Source organism: Cynocephalus volans, chromosome 18, assembly GCF_027409185.1.
Source record: "Cynocephalus volans isolate mCynVol1 chromosome 18, mCynVol1.pri, whole genome shotgun sequence".
Taxonomy (NCBI): Eukaryota; Metazoa; Chordata; class Mammalia; order Dermoptera; family Cynocephalidae; genus Cynocephalus; species Cynocephalus volans.
Genome location: NC_084477.1, coordinates 12,375,905 through 12,397,774, shown reverse-complemented (window position 1 = coordinate 12,397,774; position 21,870 = coordinate 12,375,905). Strand labels below are relative to the sequence as shown.

Here is a 21,870-nt window from a genome sequence, read left to right as displayed (position 1 = left end):
AACTGTTGATGTTATTTTTTTAAATATTTAAAATTTTTAAATGATTTTTTTTTTCAAATCAAGTAATTTGAAAATTCTGAAGACTAATATAAAATTTAGAAGGAGACAAAAACTATGTTACTTTTTCTTTAGTTTTAATAAGGCCAAATCACGATTAAAGTACTGGAATTTATATATCACATCTTATTTTCATGGCTAGTATAGAAAGGAGTTCCCAGTTGTAAGGTCCTGTAGTTTTACTGACAAAAGCTGTACAAGCATTCAAGCAGAACAAGAACTCAGAGCATATGTTGCTGGTGGGCAAGAAGTCTGGCCAGTATGGCAGGACTCTAGCCATAGGGCTTAACGCTCAAGGTAGCCAGAGTAAGGCACAGCCTTGACCTGGAAAAGGCCAGGGTCAAGGTGGGACCCAAATACCAGCTGGTAAAATTTGGTGACCAGGTTGTCTGAGCTGCTTACCTCTGGTCCTTTCATTTCTCCTGGGAGCTAAACCTGTCAATATATTTTTCTTGATTCCTCAGGCCACTATATATTCAGTTTACACAAAATGTTATTTATTATTGCTATTTATAAAGATATCCTTTTTGAAAAAATAAACTAAGATTACTGAAAGTATTGCTTCACATGCTTTATATTTGAAATATACTTTTAAATAAATTAAGTTGTGATTTGAGCATATTTTATTAAATTCTCTCTGGTATGTATCATATGGGGTGGAAGCTATCAAAAGCATATTTTACCTATTTTTTGTGTATGTACACTTTTCCAAGTAAATTAGCTTTTTAAAAACTGTTTCAACAAACATTGAGCACAAACTAACATACTAGGCAATAGAAATTCAAGGATAATAAGATACAGTTCTAATCCAGTTAGAGGTGGTCAAGTTCAATTTACTATAACAAACATAGAACGGTAAGTGTTAGACTAGAGATATATTCAAGGAACTACACAGTGTAGAGAAAGGAATGATCTTTTTTTCTTTCCCCCTGTAAAGTGAATAGGAAATGAGGAAATTACCACGTAACGAAGGTGACTTTAAGCTTTACCATGAAAAATACGGTAGATTCTCCCACTGCTCTTAAAGCAAAAATTGTGTACTCTGATTTAAAATTACATATGTTGTGTATATTTCCTCTTTCCCTTTCTCCCTTAGTTCTCATTACACAAGGAACTCCCAGTGGATTCTGTTAACCACAGAATCATCTCTCATGTCTCAGTGATTTTTAGAATGATATATGTGATTCGTGATATTCATTCTTAAATTCTGTATGTGATTTCAGAGGCTCAGGTGGTGTTTATGCCAGAGACATAGTGTATAGATTAAGAGGGAGGGCTCTGAGTTAGACCCCTTGGGCTTAAATCCTGGGACAAGTACTTTCTAGAAATGTACCTCTGAGCTCTTGATCTCTGTTTGCCTCAGTAATGTTTACTCGTATTTTACTATTGTTATATAAATATGTTAATATCAGAGAGCATCTCATTAATGGTAAATAGTGTGTGTTTGCATTTGTAGCACTTTGGCCTCTAAGTAGTAAAGAAAGAGTATTTCTATCAGCCTCAGAAATGGGGAGCAAAATACAAGAAATGCCACAAATCCATTTATAACCCTTGTCATTATTTTCAGTCATTATTATAAGGGCTGTTAGAAGTTAGGAAGAGCTGATTAGAGAGGAGTTAAATGGGTGGATTTTGACTCCCTCGATAGTGACACTAAAGTCAGCATGAAAGGACATTTCTGACCATCTCAGGTACATCTCACAGGTTCTCAGCTGTTACTTATGTATCCACAAATTCCAAATCTTTATCCTGTATCTGTTTTTCAGTTCTGCAAATGTAGGATAAAAACTATTTAAATAAATGAAAAACAAGCTTATAACCTGGGAGGTAGAGGGAGATGGGAATGAATGTTTAGAAGGTGTTCCCCATCTAAAACTGAAAGCCAGGCTGGGATAGAGGAATGATTCCTTCATTTCTTTAACAGGTGTTCATTGAGCACCTGTTATGTCCCCTGCATTATTCCAAGCTTTTGGGATAGATCAGTGAACAAAATGGACAAAAGTCTGTGCTCTCATGGTGCTTACATTCTAATGGGGGAAATAAACAATAGATATCAAGTCAGTTATCTACTATGTTAAAATATAATAAATACTAAATAAAAGAGAAAACTCAGAATGGAAAAGTAGTTAGGGAGGGGGATGGTTGGAAGGTGTTTGGAGATGAGTTGAAATGATGATATGGAATTTTCAGGGTAGATTTCATTGAGGAGGTAAGTTGAATTAAGACCTGAAATTGGTAAGGGAGTTATAAAGATTTAGAGGAAGAATATTCCTGACAATGCACACAAGTTGAGGTGGGAGAGTGGTGGAAATAAGGAAGCCAGTGAAGTTGGGGCCAAGTGAGTAACACAAGGTGCAGAGGTCACAGGGGCCAGGTCCTGCAGGACATTTAGGACCATTTTAAGGACTTTGGTAAATGCTTTGGAGTTAGAATTACTTTCAAAACTTGATTCTGTCACTTGCTACTACATGATATATTTCCTTTAAAATTACTTGAGCCTCTTTTTTCTCATTTTAAGATGGTAAAAAGTAATATCTGCTTTTCTGAATGTTCTGATGATTAAATGAGATAATGTACATGTCTTGCACATGATCACCACTCACATGGTAGGTGCTGTTGTTGTTATCATTGCTAATAGATTGGAGTTAATGTTAAAGCTCCCTGCTCAAAGATGATGCATTTTTCAGGTAATTTGAAACTACATAAGGCCTGGCTAGTCTTCCAATTTCTGTGTATGTGAAGAGAAATGGACAATTATCCCTGAATAAAAGAATATTTACTTACATCAACTGGCCTCAAGAACTTAATAAAGCTGAAGAGATAAATTTAGGTTATAGAAGGAACATGGTCTAAGAGGATATTAAATACAGGGACTTCTGTTTTAGAAACAAGTAAAGTAATTTACATCAGCTCTGTTTTATTCAACAAATTTACAGAGTGTCTAATACTGTTTTTCATCAGTTTTAAGATGCACTTTTGCCATATTTTAGTATCTGTGAGATTGGGGATCATTTTGTAATTCTAACGTTGATGAAAGTGGCAGTGCCAGCCTCTGGGGACATTCAGATGAAGAAGGCTCATCCCGTCAAGCCCTGGGTGCCTACCACACAGGGGAAGGCCTTCCACTCGGGCATTAACACCATAGGTGTGTTGGAAATGCAGTTCTGACAGCAAAGTGGAGAATGAGTCAGAGAAGCGTGAGATTGAAGGCAGAAGACAAACTCCCCAGGAGGATACTGTAGACATCCCAGAAAAAACAAAACAAACAGGAAACAACATATTAAGTATCTGCATTAGAGCAAAGATGGTGGAAATGGTGGGAGGTGGATGTGTCCCAGGGCTGCTCTTGAAGTGGAGTAGACATGATTTTGTGACTCTCTGATACATAGCCATGGATGTGGGGTGGTAATCAGGAGGGATGGCCGTGGGTTCTAGCTTGGCTCGCCAAGTCCATAGTTATGTTCGGTGAGGGAGAGACCTTAGGAGTGCTGGGGACCTCAAGAAGAGAACCATGAACTTATTTCAGATGTTGTGGTAGGCAGAATTACGGTTCCCACAGATGTCCACCTTCTAATCGTCACAACTTTATGGCAACCAAGGTACTGATGGTAGCTGTGGTGATGGTGACAGTGACAGTATAGTAGCAGTAGGAATAGGCATTTGCCAAGATTCCTTGTGCAGTTTCTGTGTCTTCGGCACTGTGCTAAGGGCTTTACATCTGATTTCATACCAGCCTTTGAGATAGAATGAATATTTAGCATTGGCCCATTTAACAGATGGATAAACGATCTTAAAAATGGTAAGTCACTCAGCACTGGCTGTGCTTGGTGGGGCACAGGCATTCTGGGACTGTACCACTACCGCTCGTGGAGTGGGAGGGACAATGGCAAGGATTGACAGCAGGGGTAAGAGTAGTTCAGTGGGTAATTTTGAAGCTGAAAGGTAATTAATTTTAGGTAATTAATTCCTATTTAACCATCTCCTTTTCTTTTCTCGGTGAAATAAGAAGTGTGGTTATCAGCTAAATGTCATGAGAATGGAAGAGCTAAAAAAGGTGAAGGCTGGAAATATTCATCATTAATAGGAGTGTGAACCAATTAACTAAAAATAACACTGTTGTTAATGAGAGCCCAGTTGGGATGGAATTTGTCATTTTTTGTGATGTCTGTAAATTTTAACAGTCAGGGATCGGGAATAACCATTTGATTGACATGTGAATGCTCACTACGGGCTCTTTAAAATTCAGGACTCATTTTAAATTCACATTTATTATTTCCACTTGAAATTCTCAATTTCCTTTTAAATCATGTGAATGTACTTCAAAAAGCTCATGGAAAGATTCAAATTATCTTTCAATCCATTTTTCCACAAACTTCTTGAAGTACCCTTGTGCATGCCTGTGTAATAAACTTAGCTAGTGTAGGAACTGCTTGACCATGGAAAACCAAGCATGATCTTCATCTAGTGACTGTATTACGCATTCCGTTATTAGATGGCACTGAGCCGGGGACCAGTCAAAACTCACTGTTAGTTGAGTGTTGCTCATGAGCTCATTAGTAATCACAGCACGTTAGCCTCTCTTCTATCTTACAAGCATGGTATGAGCTATATAACTTTATACTGTTTTTAGTATGTTTTTGTTTGTCCATTTCCAATAAGAGAATATAAACAATTATGAAACATATCAAGATAACATTTGATATAATTTGAGATTTATAAGTAGGAACCAGAGCTCATTTTTGTGGTATACTTTCACATAATATGCTTTTGGGTGGAATGAGGTAGGCGCTCAGGATGATAGTAAAACTTTCTTAAAATTGATGAGAAGATATGTTTCATTTTTAAAAAGAATTTAGAAATTAAGGAAGTCTTCTGATTATTGAGCATTTCTTTGTAAACAATTGACTACCATATGATATACTTCTATAATTAAAAAGTCAGTTATATTTTATCCTAATGTTTGGCCCACAGAGACATTTGTAAATGTTGGCCTGTGATTAACTATTGCTTGCATGAGGAAGAGTAAATCTCACTGCAGTCAATTAGGATTTGTAAGAAACTTAAGAATACAGCGATCCTTTGTGTAAGGGATTGTGTCAGACTTTGGGATTCATTGCACAATTTGTCAACTTCTGATCATTAGCTTTTAGAATTTTCAATTCCCTAAGATATTTGGAAGTATTATTTGATTATAAATAATCATCAAACACCCTCGTATATTTGGATGTATTATTTGATTACAAATAATCATCCAACACCGTCATATAATTGAATTTGCTAGATATGTTTACAGAGTCATTTTGTGTAGATGCCAGTTTTATCTCAGGAAACATTCTGTTTGGAAGTTTATTTGCCTTGTATTTCTTAAGTAGCATTTAAGTCTCCACTGGGTTTTGAACGAGACACTGTTTTTTCACACAAATGATCTAGGTTTCTGTAGATGCTGCCCATGGTTATAGCCCTCGAGCCATTGACATGAGCAACGTCACACTATCCAGAGACCTGCATGTAAGTGCTATTAATTTTTTAAAAATGTTCTCTAGATTTGATGGTTAAAAAAAAGACTGTAGCACTTTCCTGCATATATTTTGTACCATGAATTGTTTGGATATAGTAATCATATAGTGGGTCCATGGAGTTTGTAGATTATGTACCCTCACATTTTAGGACTGTAAAAGTTGATATAACTTTTTCTAAGATGTTTCCTCCACATAACAAATTTTCCTTAAAGATAATATTCATTTAAAAATTCTAATATAATTAAATACCTTTGTGTGAAAAGAGAGTAAAATAATTAGTAATGCTGTGCTCCAGGATCACCTTAATTACTTTTTAAAGAATATGTACTTCAAGTGTTTTATCCAGGGAAATTGATGGCATTTGCTGTTCTATCCCTCGTCATATCTGTCTTCCTTTGTCACTAAGAACTTATTTTAAAATGGCAGATTTGAATGAAAGGTGAAATTTGTTGCTAAGGACAATATGGCAATCAAACAATGATATTGGCATTGTTAGAGACATGACGATATAATCATAAAATCTATGTATTGTTAAATTGTTTGGTTTGTCCTTTATTGTTGCTCCTGTATGATGTGTTGAAATGACATAGTAAACTTGAAAGTCAAAGTGAAAGGAATTTTAGAGGCAACCTTACCAAAATCCAAAAGGCCACAGAAAGATTGACATGGCTTTCCATGGTCTCTCGCCTAGTTTGAACAGAGATTGATCTAGAAGTCAACTATCCATCTTCTGTTGGACTGTTGGACTATCCGTCTACTGTTCTTTGCATTCAGTGTTAGATCAGGTTTAGGTCATCTTTTAAAGCTTTAGAAAAACAAAAACTTGTAAATAAATATATTTTTTGTTAAAGTCCATAGCTATTTTGAAGTTTTATTGTTGAATTAATGAAACATATATCTTTAAACGTTGTAAATACCGATGACCATTCTATTGAGTGGTCAACCTCTGCTGTTTAGTCACTATAAAATATTGCAAATAATATTCAGATTTCAAATACGAGTCTGAGTATCTTTTAAATGTTTTAGCACTAATACTCTATCATTTATTCACTGAAGGTATGTTTTGATATTATATGTTAGGAAGCAAAGTCCAGTTTTACTCATCGAAGTATACCTTAACTCCTAAATATTTCTTTCATTTAAGGCTATGGCAGAAATGATGGCCGAAAACTACCATAATATATGGGCAAAGAAAAAGAAACTGGAGTTGGAGTCCAAAGGTAATATTTGCTAAAAACCTTTCTTAAAAACCAATCAGAGTTCAACTAAATGATTATGTGATATGGTCGAAATAATTAGTCTTTTTAGCATCAGAGCTCATTATACCTTTATCTTATTGGAATGGATCGAATAGGTCTAATTCTGTAATTTGCTGACTGCTGGTGAATATGTCTTTGTTTCTCAGAATCTCGATAGGTCTCTTTTACCCATTTTAGCATAGAGATACCTACACTTCTTATTCTAATGTCCGAGGTGTTCTTCGGCCGTATCCTCTTGCTGTTCACAGAATGTGTGTTGTATTATGCTTAACACTATGAATATCATAAGATGAAATCACTGGTGGCTCCTTACTGTGCTCAGTGTTAGCTGGGTAGTGCTTGATTGTCCCTTCCATGTATCATCGTATAGCGCCCCCTCATGGTCATAAAGTTTAGTGGGTGGTTGCATTTCTGTAGATGGCACTCTCAGTCAACGCCAGCTCTAGAACAGACACAGAAAACAGAAAAAAAGTTCCTCCTTTGTGTTTTTGCTTGCTTATTTATTGCGTAGGGCAAACTCAACATTTATGATTGTTTTATTAAGTCCTGGCTAAACTAAATTGGAAATTGATTTAGTACACTATATGTTGTTATCATCATTAAAACAAAATACTTATTTTCAATTTTTTTTTTCTTTCTAGAATTCCCTTAGCAGTTATATTTCAGGGAATTTCAGCATCCTGCACAGTGTACATTGCTATATATGTTTTGTAAACCTTAAGTTTGGGTCATATTATGCTATTCAGTTTGCTTTAATAACATTCTTTGTTTCAAGATCTTCCCATCTGAAATTACCAGTGCTTTTTTATACTTTTATAATTTTTTAAACAGTCTATAAAATTTTTTGTAAAATTTCTAATTTTATGAATTTTAAGTTAATTTTTTAAAAATTAAAATAATTTCTAGAATTTTAAAATCTAAAAGAACAGAAAGCTTTCATTTAGTATTTCTCACCAGAATAGGCATACTAGAAATCTAGACTCCTGCTAGAGGTTACTTGCCAAAATTTTTTAGTCAGTAAAGTGTTAGATACTTCAGAGTGATCAACTTTTAACCTGGCATATCTGTGTATGGTTTTTATGTATTCATAAATAATGTGACTATAAAGTACTCTCTGATCTAGGAAATGTAATACAAAATTCTATATTTAAGAGTTTTTCCTTTTATCTCTGTGGGGCAGCAAGTGAAGTATAACCCCTGCAATATGCCTCACAATTTTGCTAGATCCAGCTGTGCATGTTTTAGCTCCTGTTCCCACTCCACATTCAGAGTTTGTTTGAGCAGAGAAGAGAATGCCACTGCTTTTCCCTCCTTGTTGTTTGCAGATGTTATTGGCACTCGGTATCACAAATTCATGTATGTCCATGTTGTAATTGCCTCTTAGAAGGCAGACGTACAGTCTTTCTTTGAACAGGTTTCTTGAATTAATTGGAACATTAAAGGTGCTAGAGGGGGAAAAGTCTTACATGAGTCTTACATGCTCTGTGTATTATAAAAGGACATCAAAAGTCCTGTAGTGTCGTCCTATTACATATGTGCTGTGTCTCATGTCAGATCATGTTCAAATTACCGTGGTGTGTTCTTGTCTTGACATTCTCTTAGGAGGTGGAAACCATCCCCTGCTGGTACCTTATGATACACTGACAGCCAAGGAGAAAGCCAAGGATAGGGAAAAAGCACAGGACATCCTTAAGTTCTTGCAGATCAATGGATATGCTGTGTCCAGGTAAAAGTACACCTACTGCAGTTACACATTCTTTTCCTAAGACTGAATATTTAAATATTCCCATCAGGGGCTGGCTGGTGAGCTCAGTTGGCTAGAACACAGCCTTGTAACACCAAGGTCATGGGTTCGGATCCCCATACAAGCCAGCCACCAAAAAAAAAAAAAGAAAGAAAAGCTGGAAATTAATTCAGTGACCTAAACCTCAGAGCTACTATTTAGTATGTTCAAAATATACCCATCAGAAACATTAATGCCCTTAGCTGTTTGCCACATAACAGAGTTCCTTTGTTACCTATATTAAATCACCATCCATCATTTAGGCAAAATCCCTAGACAAAAAAAGGTCACTATTTTTTTAAAGATAACATATTATTTCATAGTAAGAGAGTTATTCACTACAGTTTTCCTGCAAAAACTGCAAAGTAGTCCCTATAAATTGAACCACTTTTTTGCCTTGAGCTACAAGAATATTAGATAACTTTCAAAATTTACATATATATATATATATTTTTTTTTTTTCCACAAAATTTTACCTTGCAAGAGACTTTGTATAATTTGTTGTGCATGTATCATTTTTGCTTTTCTAGAGGATTCAAGGACCTGGAGTTGGACACACCTTCTATTGAGAAACGATTTGCCTATAGTTTCCTCCAGCAACTCATTCGCTATGTGGATGAAGCCCATCAGTATATCCTGGAGTTTGGTAGGTACCATAACCCTATTACAAATAGCCCAGTTTTGGTTGTTCTTAAAGTTTACAACATCAGGGTATAGAACAGCACAGACTACTTGGCTGTGCTCCTAGTACTAAGTGGAGTAACAAGTTCTTAGTGAGTGCTTAAAGTTTTAGAACGTTTTAAAAATCTAGCATGTAATTCTTTTCTCCTTACGATGTTTATTGGCATTTATTTTTCACTTTGAAAGACACACTGGAAGGACATCAGCATATTAAGGTAGAGTTAAAGCTTTCCTATGAGATTAATTGCTCTACTCATGAAAAGAGACTTCTAAAACTCTGTGGATTCTCAAAATTTCTAAGCCTTGTGAAGGCCTTGAGTTTAGCTTTGGTAGGGACACACATTTGTACTAGAGAATCTGTAGTGCAGAATACTTTATGATACTCCTAGGGTGCAGTGAAAGACCTCCTCCCCGTCTGGCCCAGTGCCCCCTCAGCATGAAAAGAACTCATCACTTTCAATGTTAGATTCAGAATGTGTCATCACTTCTGTTATTTCATGATCCTCCGTAGGGTTGTAGAATTAAAATTCAAGTTGTTAATTACTCATCTTCATGTCAGATCACCTTCCAGCAATTGGGTGGTAATAAAATACAGGGAAGGTATACTTTGTTCCCTTTTGAAAACAGTGTGCTCTTCCGGTGGTTATCTTTTTATTTTCTTTTTTACTCTCAAGGTTTGTTTTTTGTTTTTAATGTTCATTCCTTCTGTCTGTCAACACCTTTCCTCTAGGTCCATGGTCCTTGATCCCTTAGCTGTCGTTTTTCTTAGGATTTAAATGTAGTTTCTGGCAGACTAAAGTTTGTAGAAATTCGAGCTCTGGTATTTTTTTGTTTCTGGCCCCCTGGATCCTAAATATGACTTAAGGTTTTCCAGTTGAGCATTGTTCCTGTAAACATCCTGCCTCTCTTTCAACCTCCCTTTTTATCTAGAGTCTTAGTACTGTAGTTTTGTTCTCTTCCTAATCATTTGTTTTATAAAAGCCAACTATTCAAACTAATTTATAATGTGTAATCTCTCTGTAACTCATGCAACTATAATTTTTAAAAATGATACCTGATTCATCCTATCAAATAGCCTAATTAGTCTGAATTAATGAAATTTTACCCAAGAACAAAAAATGAGGTGGTGGTAAATTTTTGAAGCTTTCACGCTCAAGGTTAAATATTGAAATTTGTGATCCACATTTGAAAGGATCTGCTGTGGGTAGCAACTCCAAGATCTTTTTGGCGAGGCAGGGAGAGGAGGGGAAAAACGAAGTAATCATTTCGAGAAGGGAACAAGAAAATTTTTTTTTTTACTTTCACATGGAGAGCAGAAACACAAATTTGAAGGGTAGAAATGTGTTTAGATATTATTCACACTTTATTCAAATTTCTTAATAAACTGTCTCATACGTGTTTATGCGTAGGGTGTGGTAAGAATCTTGTCATGGCAAATTCAACCACTCAGTACATTTCAGCAGAATGCAGGGGAGAAAGTAGGCTGCAGTGATAGAGCCTAACAAAAGAGCATTTTTTACAGTTCCTGATGTTGCATGTACCTTTTTCAGGTGGCTGTGATAGGACACATTATTCTGCTAGAGGAGAAGGTAGAGCTGTGTTTGTCATTGCTGTCCTCTATTTTAGTTTCCATCTTTCCTTGTTAGTATGGATAACACTGCTATAGTGCCTTTTCCCTTTTTTCTTCACTTTATTGACTTTGCAACACATCTTTAATTTACTCATTCTTAGACCTAAGCTAATTGCAATAGTAAGAATATGCATATGCATTTTTCTAATTTTTTATTATACTATTGTTCATATTTTCTCCAAATCTTTTTCACATTTTGCATATAAGCATTTTTGGTAAAGTTTATAATGAAAGAAAATATATTTCCTATTTATTAATTCCTTTAACTATTAGCATATTTGGCTGTGCACAAAATTCTGTCTTGACATTCTTTATATGAGAAAGTCACTTGTATGGATCCAGACATTTTGCATAATATGCTGGAGAGAGATTTAATGCCAAAGATATACAAAAATGAAATTTGCAGGGGTTAAAAAGCCATTCTTTTCTTTTACTTGTTTATGGGGAGAGTATTGTTCTGATATTACAGAATACTACCTGAATTCCCTAAAAATTATCCTGAATTTGTGACTAAGATTTGATAAAGTATATGTCAAATTATTTTTATTTTTATTTGCAAAAGAACCTTTTCAAGCAGAAGTCCGTTTGATTCTTATAAAATCTAGCAGCTCTGCTTACAAACTTTACTAAAACCTTATTTCCAATTCTGAATTTTATAGCTATCTAATATGTTCTTCATATTATCACAGTCATTATAATTTATTATTACCTCTTCACTATGCGTGAAACCTCTTCTGTATGCAAGGAGGGGAGAAAGGCCACCTTCTAAGCTAGGTGCATTAGATCAATCAATTCTTAACCTTGAACCATTTTCTAAACCACTGGGAAAAACTCGGGTATTTTTGCTTTGCTGGTGGAAATTATCTTTTGCATAGGTGAACCTCTTTACTTTTCAGCAGAATGCTAATTTTTCAATGTAATGTTACAATTGCTTTCCTCCTCCTCATCACCGGCCCTGGGCTTCCTGCAGTTTTTCAGGTGGCATGTTAAAATCGGAAACTTTATGTCACACCAAGAGGTAACCATCATTATGCAAGGCCAGGGTTAAAATCTGTCCTGTTACATGTACTCAGTTTTCACTCACTTTTCTCACCCCAGTGAGCTTCTTTTCTTAAAGGCTACTGAAGATGTGGGAATTTTACTTCATCCTATTCCAATTTTCCCACTACGTGTCAATAAGATCTTAAAATACACAAGTGTGTTTGTGCCCATAACCACAAGTATGGGCTGACCTCACATAGCTTTTTTATTTGGATTTGGGTATTTTTAAAAAATCTCCTTTATTTTTAAATTATGCTGTCAAAGTTAGCCTTTATATTTTTGATTGGCTTTTTTATGTTCGGTTTAAAGGAATAACACATTAGCAATGTGTCCTAAACTTTGCATTTGGGGCGAATATCTTGTAATGTTTGAAGCAGCATGTACCTACAAACTCTTCTTATCCACAGATGGTGGCAGCAGAAGCAAAGGAGAGCATTTCCCTTATGAACAAGAAATCAAGTTCTTTGCAAAAGTACAGTATACAATCCTTCTTGTTTTTGCTTCCATATGTTTGTTTACAAAATATACTTGTTAGATTGTTGCCTGTTTTCAGAATGTACTTGTCTACAAATGTGAATTTTACTACATGTAAATATTCTGTGGAACAAAAATAACTGCATGAATCAAGTGGGATGAATTTGCTCCCAGCAGTGGTTACATTTTAACACACTCTGTTCTTCCTACCATAGTCCTCAGATGACATAAGTCCCATGTGTGGTCTAATTCAAAGTTCTTTTTTTTTTGGCTTTTTTTGTATAATTCAGAAGAAAGATATCTATTTCTTAATATTTGAATATTGTTATTATTTAACATTTTTTAAATGGGCATTTTTTTTTATAAGGAGAAAAGCATTAGTTAATTTATAGATGGGTACATTATAAGAACCTTTATTGTAAAATTTTTATTGGGGGACCTTGGTTCTACTCATTTTACAGATGAGGAAGCTGAGGTTCATGCAGGATAAAGAGTGTGTCCCATTATTATTTTTATCCATTCCATTTAATAAGGTTTTATCAAGAATTTGCTGTATTACTGGAACATTCATTCCTTCCTTTCATCCAGAGAGAAAGGAGATGAAGAGTTGCAAAATCCCCATATTGGGTTCATTGACTTACTCGGTATTTACAATGTGCCTGGTCTGTGTCAGGCATTAAACCACGGCCTGAGGATTGTCATGAAGACTCGGTGCCCTTGGGTCAGCTTCCTGTTTACAATACCTTGCAGTTAACCTGAAGACGTAGTTATTATTTTCGATTTCCTTTCAAAGGACTTGCATTTGATAATGAGACCATTTAGTATAAATGGTTTCCTTTTTGGCTGATTAATATTTGGCTTCTATTGTGTTTTTGAAATTGTGCCCTTTACTATAAAGGATTACCCTCATTTTTTCTTTCCATTCAAGATAGCACTCAGAGTCTGTTCTAATCATCCAAGGATCCAAAGCTTGTTCTGGGGTGCACATTGTTAGCTATAGATAGACACAGATCTATATCTATAGAGGTATCTATCTATATCTCCAGTCTCTACTAAATCGTAATCGCCCCAATAGCCGGTTATCAGAATACTGCATTCATGGCCTCTAATCACCTTTAAAATGCATTCTTACGTTGCTCATATACTTAATGCCCCTAGTGGTTTTGTATACAGATGCTTAATGTGGCGTACCTTCTACGAAAGTCTGTAATTCATTCATTCACCATATTACTGAGTACCTACTATGTTCCAGTCACGAAATTCAAGCAATGTCACAACCTTCAAGGAGGGTCAATGAAAACTTGAGTATTTCTCATTATATATAAATGTGCTGTATCACACAATAGGAAAAAAAGTGTATCAATGTTTTCATTTATTCATTCAATAAATGTCTGTCTAGTGCTTGCTATAGGCCCAACACAGCCCTAACCACTGGGATTCAGTTGTAAATAAAATAGACCAAGTAGCAGTTGAAAGCTATAATGGGAAACAAACCTGGAAATGTTTCTTGTTGTCTTGTACCTTGTAGGCCGTTATAGAGAGAGACTTTAATCCAAAATCACACATATAAAATGCAAAGCAATGTAATCTTTCACACATGTAAAAATGAAAGCAATGTTATAAGAGCAAAGAATATGAGATTTTACCTAGTTGAGGTCACAAGGCTTATCTGATGAAGTGCTGCTGAGCTGAGAGGTCTGCAGAGGGAGTGGAGTGACGAAGTTATGGAGTGTGGCAAGAGCAGTTCAGACAGACGGAACTGCACGTGCAAAGCCACGTGGTGGGCATGGACAGAGTGAAGGAGAGGAATTGGCCCAAGGCCAGCAGGATGAAATGTGTGTAGAAGTGGGAGGTAGGCTTTGAGAAATGCCAAGTAAAAGAACACTGTGTAGGCAAGTAAGTGGCGATGTAACTTTACAGATATGAAATGTTTTCATTTAATACCTATAAACCAGGGATGATGGTGCCTACCCTGCAGTGTAGTTACTAGGATAAATGAAATAACACCATGTCCACTGTGATCCTCACACACAGTAGCAACTCAATACATGGTAGTCATAGATTATTTTTGAGCCCGTTGGGCATTGAACTGTATCATATGAAAATACTGAGAATATTTCATTTTGAGAAAATATTGAAAATCTTGAGAATAATTCCAAACTGTTGAAAATTTGTTGTTTCTCATAATCACATCCTGCCACACACACACACACACACACACACACACACACACGCACACACACACGAGACAGCAGAGTGAAACTTGAGAGGCATACTCTGAAATGTTGCCGCCTGGCGTGGATACAGGGGGACCTGATGCATGTGAACAAAACTCTGACTGCCCTGAAGCTTCAGCTGTCATTTATCCCTCCAAAGATTCAACTACGTAGATCTGTTTTCTTTTCCCTTCTTTCAGGTCGTTCTTCCTTTAATTGATCAGTATTTCAAAAACCATCGTTTATACTTCTTATCTGCAGCAAGTAGACCTCTCTGCTCTGGAGGACACGCATCAAACAAGGAGAAAGAAATGGTGACTAGGTAAAATAGAGACTGTTGTCTGAGTTAAGTGTCTGTGCATTGAGGAAAGAACCCGGGGACTTAAAGTGGGAACAAGCAGAGTATCCTCCCGTCTCCCCTGGTCCTTGCCCTCTTGGAATCAAACACTAGAGGAGGATGGTTTATGCAAGTTAAGATAAGTGCCCTAGATGTTGAGAGTTTGTTATATTTTGCTGTTAAGTGTAATGCTGAATATAAAGAATAAAATATCACCCAATACAGAATTCACAAATAGAGCCTAGAGATGGATTTCCATAGTAGTATTTGGTGCTTATAACATTAGTTTCTTTAACATTTCTCAAAATGTGATATTTTTTCCAGCCTTTATTTTCCATGAGTGCAAGATGGCATTTATATAAATTTAATTTAAGTTTTAAAATATAATGATCAATATTGGAAGAAAATGAAGTAAAAATATATACTTTCTGAAGACTTCCCTGCATGCCAGTCAAGCTGGCATCTTAGCAATGCCTTCTCCTTTCTGTTTAAACCCAAGTGTTCTTTATAGAGATATTTGTGATTCTGCTGAGAACTTGGGGTCTGTTTCCTCAAAATTTTGCTGGAACTTGGTATATATGAGGATCGATTACCAAACAAGTCTATTTTGATATTACTCCTTTGCTCAAAAGTCCATACCAATCTTTTAGATGGTGTCTGCACAAAATTTCTACAAAAGTGACTGAACTATATAAGGCAGAGCACTGGAGAAGATATAGGTTTTCCTTGGACTTGACGTTAATGCTGTGTTGGATGCCAGTGCAGTATCAATCTACTGGACAGAGAGAGATGAGGCTGAATGCAAATTCTCCCCAGACAGCGGAGAAGAAATGAGATTCCTGCATTACATAACCCTGAGGAAAGCAACTGGAATGGAATTTTCAGTTCATCTTTTAAATTTATTGTCTGTCTTACCAACTGGTTAGTGGCTAGCCAAATGATGCAAATTGCAACAGTATTAAGATGTCCTCACACCTCTTCAAATAATAATTTTCCTAGAAGGTTGATAAAACTGACTCTGGTTAAATAGCAGAGAGATTCCACTCCAGTGACACACTTTGTTTGGAGAGCGACAACGCAGTGTCACTTTCCACAATGTGAATTCCCACCCCTTCCCACTTGAGCACGGCTTTCCTTCTGCCTTCCCTAGGAGGGAGAGTGGCTGGTCCCTCATCATCTCATAAGCACACACATCCACTTTTTTTGGCCAATGTCCCTGTGGACAGTGAGTGGACACAGTAGCTAGAAAACCCGAGACCATTATATGTCAGGACACTGAGAATTCTGCAAAGTCCCTGCTCCTCTCGCGGTCCAGTTAACCTTTTGTAACAGAAACTTGGTTCTCAGAGGGTGTTAATTTAGATGTCACTCTATTACATAAATCAAGAGAACATACAATAAAAGAAAATAGGGAAAAAATACAAATAAGCTGATGCAAAATTATTTTTCCCCTTTCTTGTCTCATGTTTTATCTCCACTCAATTTCAGCCTTATCCTTAAAGCTGTTCACTGACACAAAATATACATATATCAAAACATCAAGTTGTATGCTTTAAATACATTCAATTTTAATTTGTTAATGATACTTCAATAAAGATGGAAAAAATTCATAGAACTATACACCAAAATTTATCAACTCTAATCCCTCATAGAATAAATCAGAAGCACATCACTTTTCTGTGCCTCAGTTGATCTGGTTTGGGGGCCCTAGACCACCCCTCTGTCTAGTTACAATGCACCCGAATGTTTTTAATGATTTCATATTCAGTTTGTCATCACCTAATGGAAAGAGGCTTGGTAAATTTTACTTCCCCCATTAGCATTTCCAAGACAGGAACATACGTCATTTTTAAAATTCTAACACATAGAAATGAGATGTATAATAGAAGTGACTTATTTCATTTCAGTTCTTTAGTGCCAGACCTAGGTAGAATTTAACCTCAGAGAGGAAAATTCATAGATGAAAAATGAATCAGCTAACAATAAATAAATTATGATACATGTATATGCAAAATGCTGGGCAGTCATTGAAATTATGATGGATATACCTATTTTAAAAGGTTTATTTACATTATTTGTATTTTAAAGATGATATAAGAGAGACTTAGATGATTAGGTGATTTCTCAAGGTCATGTTTTTAGTAAATGGTAGAATATAGATTTAAATTCAAGCATTCTGACTTTAGATTTCACACTTATGAACGGTTGGTCTGTTAATATATTTGGTATGGCCATAAATAAACCAGGATAAAGATGTCTCTGAGATTTAAAAAAAAAAAAAGAAATTATGATGGATATGAATATCTAATAACTTAGAAAAATAATCATGACAAAAAAATAAAGTATATGTTCAAACTCAACTTTGTTAAAAAACCTAAATTTGTATGTACAGAAAAATGTTTGTAGGGGACTTAATTTTAACAACTGTTTTATTCCGATAGTGTATTATAGATTTTTTCTTAGTATTTTCATGTACTTTCCAAGTTTTTAAAATGAAAAAGCCTCACAATTTCAGTGAGTAAAGTGGGTAAAAAATAAAATAAAAATGAAATAGGTAAAAACAAAAACAAAAACCCAAAACTGGTCTTGCTACCATGATTAAACAAGCATACCTACGTACACATCACTACAATGGTGATTTAAATTTATATTTAACAGTTACGAGTATCAATAGTTATGTGGGTCTCAGTTAACTTCTCCACAATTAAAAACTAGTGTTTTTATGCGATGTCTAGATACTTACTTCCTGACACTAGAAATTATTTATTGAGCATTACTTGTGTCTGAAGTCAGTATTATGGCTGCAAAGAAGAGTAAGATCTGACTTCTGCATTCCAGGACCATACCTTGCACTAGCCAAGTACATAAATATGACATAGCCCTGACAGAAGAAAACCAAGAAGTGCTGTGGGATCCTATATAAACTTAGACCTCATGGAATGGGTATGCAGGGGCCAGACCTGTGTGCCAGTCATGCTATTCAAGTTGACCTTAAAGAATTTGTGGGTCAGAGATTTAGGAAGGGGAATATTTTCTATTTGTAGACAACCACACAGATAAAGTGTAGAAGCTGGCAATCTAGGGGAAATGTAGATTGTATAGGTTATATTGGATGTTGACTCCCAGAATAAGGCCCCTTTTTTTTCTTTAAATATTTTAAGAAATGTATTATGATTATTTTTTACTTAATTTTTATTAGTACTAAGAAGCCACAGAATCTTTTGAGGTAGGAGAATGATCAAAACTGCCTACTGGGGAGGACAGTCTGGCAGCAAAAGTAGGATTGATAAGTGCAGGAGAGCTGGGAGGCCACGGCAGGGTGACTGTCGCCGTGGAAGTGCTGCCTCCTACAGGTGGTGCTGCCGTCTGGCGTGCTCAGCAGATGTGTTTGATGCCTGCCCTGTACAGCGTGCTGTCTGAGGTCTGAGGATGAACATACACAGACAGCAGTGCCCAACCTGAGAACAAACTTAGAAGGCCACCTAAGTAGACACATGCATGCAGAGCTAACTCTACAAGAAGTTGTGATGAATGTCAGTGGAGACACAAACAGAGTGTCGGGAGCATGAAAGGGACGTGAACGTAGGGAGGAGCTGGGTGTGGTAAACACCAAAGAGAAAGTCGACGTGACTTGGAGTGAGTATTAGGACAGGTGGAAAGGAGTCCAACAGCATACCGATATTTCAACTCTGGGTAGTTGGAACATTGTTGGTGTCACTAACACAAACCACAGATTTCAGAGAAAGAACTAGTTTCCAGAAGAAGAGGTTAATTTGGGTTAAATATCTGTTGAAGCATAACTACTGGCATTCAGCTGGAGATACCCAGCAGAGAGTTGGAAATATGCATGTGATACTAGTGGAGGGATTAGGGCAAGAAATGATATGTGGGTACCTGGGGATTATCTGTATACGTCATGCTCAAAGCTCTGAAAGCACATGAAACTGAAGGAGAGTAGAGAGAGAAGCGAAAATGCCTGAACACTGAGATACTTGTTATATTTGGAGCGTTTTCAGAAGTGAGTCTTTGAAGAATATGGAGACTGACTAATTAGAGAGAAAGGGAAAAATATTGCTGTAAAACAAAATCCAAGGGGAGTCAGAGTTTCAAAGATTTAAGTAGTCACCAGTGCCAAGTACTGTGGAGAGCTCTCCAAGAAGGAGACTGAAAAAAATGTCCTTAGACTTACTGATTAGGGGCATTGGTGAACGTCCAGGGAGTGCTTCAGTACGAGGCAATGAGTGAATGTGAAGAGGTAGATGAATTATAAATTCTGAAGAATGTTGTGAGTGGTAGGAAGCAGAGAAAAGGGACAACAGAATTATGGAGAATATTTTTAGAGAAAGTATAGGCCAAAGCTTATAATAATAAAACCATGTAGTTTGTACAGAAACTATACCCTGTAAGTGGATGGCACAGGAGAGGAAAGAGATATAATTTGTCTTTTTTTGAGGACCTAGCCTTCTATATCTCTATTTCTCTCTGGTGGCACGTGTGGTTAGGAAGCAGTGGAGATTGTGAAGAAGTCATTTTTCTCTGACAGATTCTCAGGCATTAAATATAATCCATGGAATGGGATACAGAGGTTTTGTTCTCATTAAAGCAAAACATTCTGGTCCTGGGTAATGGGGTAAAAATATAATTCTAGCATTATAAATTCAACATTATCAAGAATACCTCAGAATGTTTCACCCTGGATACTAGAGAGTAGTAGGTAAAAGATATCACTTAAAATAGATTGGGATACAGGAATCCAAAGTGTGTACATTTCTAAAGGTGATCACTCTCTTTTTAGAAAGAGACAAGCCCTTGTTGAGGTAGCATGCCCTGATGTCAGCCATAAAGCTCAGTACATGAGGGCACCTGGAGAAAGTTGCTCTCGTTTCATTGTCTTTTTTGAAAGAAATTACAGTGCAAGCCTAAATAATGTAGATCAACTGGCTAATGTCTAATCTTATGTCTGACAGCTACTTAGATAGATCATTCTTTTAAAAACTTTCTCTCCTGTAAGAGATTTCCCAAAACCTCAGGCTCACTCAGACATTTGTGAATGAGTATTTTCTTGGAAAAACTACAAAATGCTCTATATAATTAATTTTCATCAGTAAATCAATCTACGTTGTTCCTGAGGTGAGACCAAAAATTACTAAAAAAGAAATCAATCTCACAACTGTGACTCTGTCTGTGTTCTTCCCATCCTGCCACAGATGGGTCTCCTTCATTTCTTCCATGGCTAGTCTGTACCCCTGATCCTGGCGCCCTCTGTGTCTGAGCCCTGCTGGGACTGGGAGAGCTTTGCAAAGGAGTAGGGCAGTGAGGGTCTAGCTGTCCTCATGACTGGAAAAATCAGGCTGACAATGGCTTTCCAAGGTCAGAGTTTTGGTAAGTGCTGGCCATGCAGAGCCTGAGCGCTCTGAGAGCTCAGAAGAGTGTGGGTAGATGTGGAAATAATGCTAGTTGTAATCTGGGAGGTTAAGTGCCCTGGTGGAGATTTGCAAAGGGCCCCTTGGAGCAGCTGGAAAGGGCTCCTCTTTCAGGTCGGGCTGGGAGTGGTAAATGTGCTGGGTGTCTGAAAAGGCTTCTTGGAGTAAACACATCCTGAGCTGAGTTCTGGGTGATGAGTAGAAGGGAGTATAGCACGGAAGTAAGTGAAGGGTATTCCTCCAAAGAGGGACTGCGAGGAACCCACCTGACTGAGTCCTGGTGAAAAGACTGGATGGTAGCAGGGATCTCCAGGGATCTGGGGTCAGACCTGAGAGTTAGTGGATACCAGGGCTGTCCTGCTGAATGCTGAATGCTGAATGGAGGCAGCCTTATTGGAAATCCCCCATTGCTAATTGCCATAAGGACCCAAAGACCCAGAAACTCTCTCTAGAGAAGATAAATATGCTCTCAACTCTTTCATTAGCATTAGAAAAGTCTTTTAAGTTGACATCTGTAATGTTTTCCTCTGAGTAATTATCATTTGTTCAAATTATGTTCCTGCTTCACTGTTTAAATTCACTCGGTGTTTGGTATACACGTAAGGGGGGTGATCAAGGTTGCGGAAGAAGAAAATTTCAAAAAATGAAACATACTCGTACTTAAAGTAATATTTTATGCCCAAAGCAACCATAGTTCTGTTGTTAAATAATGCCCATAATTAAGAAAAAAAAAAAAAATCTAGAATTTCCGTGGTACATTTGGGCAGATAAAATTAACTTTTTTCATTGTGCTTTTTAGTAGTTATATTCTTGTGGGGTTCATATAGATTGCTTTTATATTAATTAGCTTTGCTTTCGATTTTTTTTGTTTCTTTACTTATAATATGTGCTTTTTTAACCATGTTTGTTATAGAGGTGCACTCAAAGACTCTTTCTTTAATACCTTTACTCCACATTCTGCTCAGGGAATTGATTCTTTCTGCGTGACATCATGTTGCTTTTTTCCGGCTCATATATCAGCTGTTTTTTTTTTTTTTTTCTTTTTTCTTCTTCTTTTTAATTTTTAAAAATTTCCCCGTCTTTTCTACCTTCCCTTTCCCCTTCCCTTTTCTCTTTTGTTTTTCTTTTGTCTTCAGCCTATTCTGCAAACTTGGAGTTCTTGTCAGGCATAGGATTTCACTATTTGGTAAGGAGACCCTTGAAAAAAATACTAGCATGGCCATCACTTGGTTTCCTTTGCCATTTTTGCACTGTGTCGTGTGCTGCTGTATTGCATGAGAGCATGTTTGCATGGCTGCATGCATGGTTGTCACAGGCCAAGATGAGGTCCTTGAGGTTGTTTATAAGTAGCATTATCTATGGTGAAATTGAGGACTGTATTTTTTTTTAACACTGGACCAAAGCAAAATTGAAAATCAAAAGGTTATATTGTTAAAAAGCAAATGAATGA

At 36.5% G+C, this 21,870-nt stretch overlaps 1 protein-coding gene across 1 annotated transcript in view; it reads left to right on the top strand.

Moving 5' to 3' along the window:
- RYR2 (ryanodine receptor 2) overlaps positions 1-21,870 on the top strand; it is a 448,094-nt gene that overhangs the window by 306,089 nt on the left and 120,135 nt on the right. Inside the window, exons 57-63 of the mRNA XM_063082911.1 lie at positions 5,488-5,565; positions 6,721-6,796; positions 8,438-8,561; positions 9,149-9,264; positions 12,378-12,442; positions 14,861-14,982; positions 21,557-21,606. Coding sequence (XP_062938981.1) covers positions 5,488-5,565; positions 6,721-6,796; positions 8,438-8,561; positions 9,149-9,264; positions 12,378-12,442; positions 14,861-14,982; positions 21,557-21,606 — 631 coding nt within the window. The remainder of the gene's footprint in view (positions 1-5,487; positions 5,566-6,720; positions 6,797-8,437; positions 8,562-9,148; positions 9,265-12,377; positions 12,443-14,860; positions 14,983-21,556; positions 21,607-21,870) is intronic.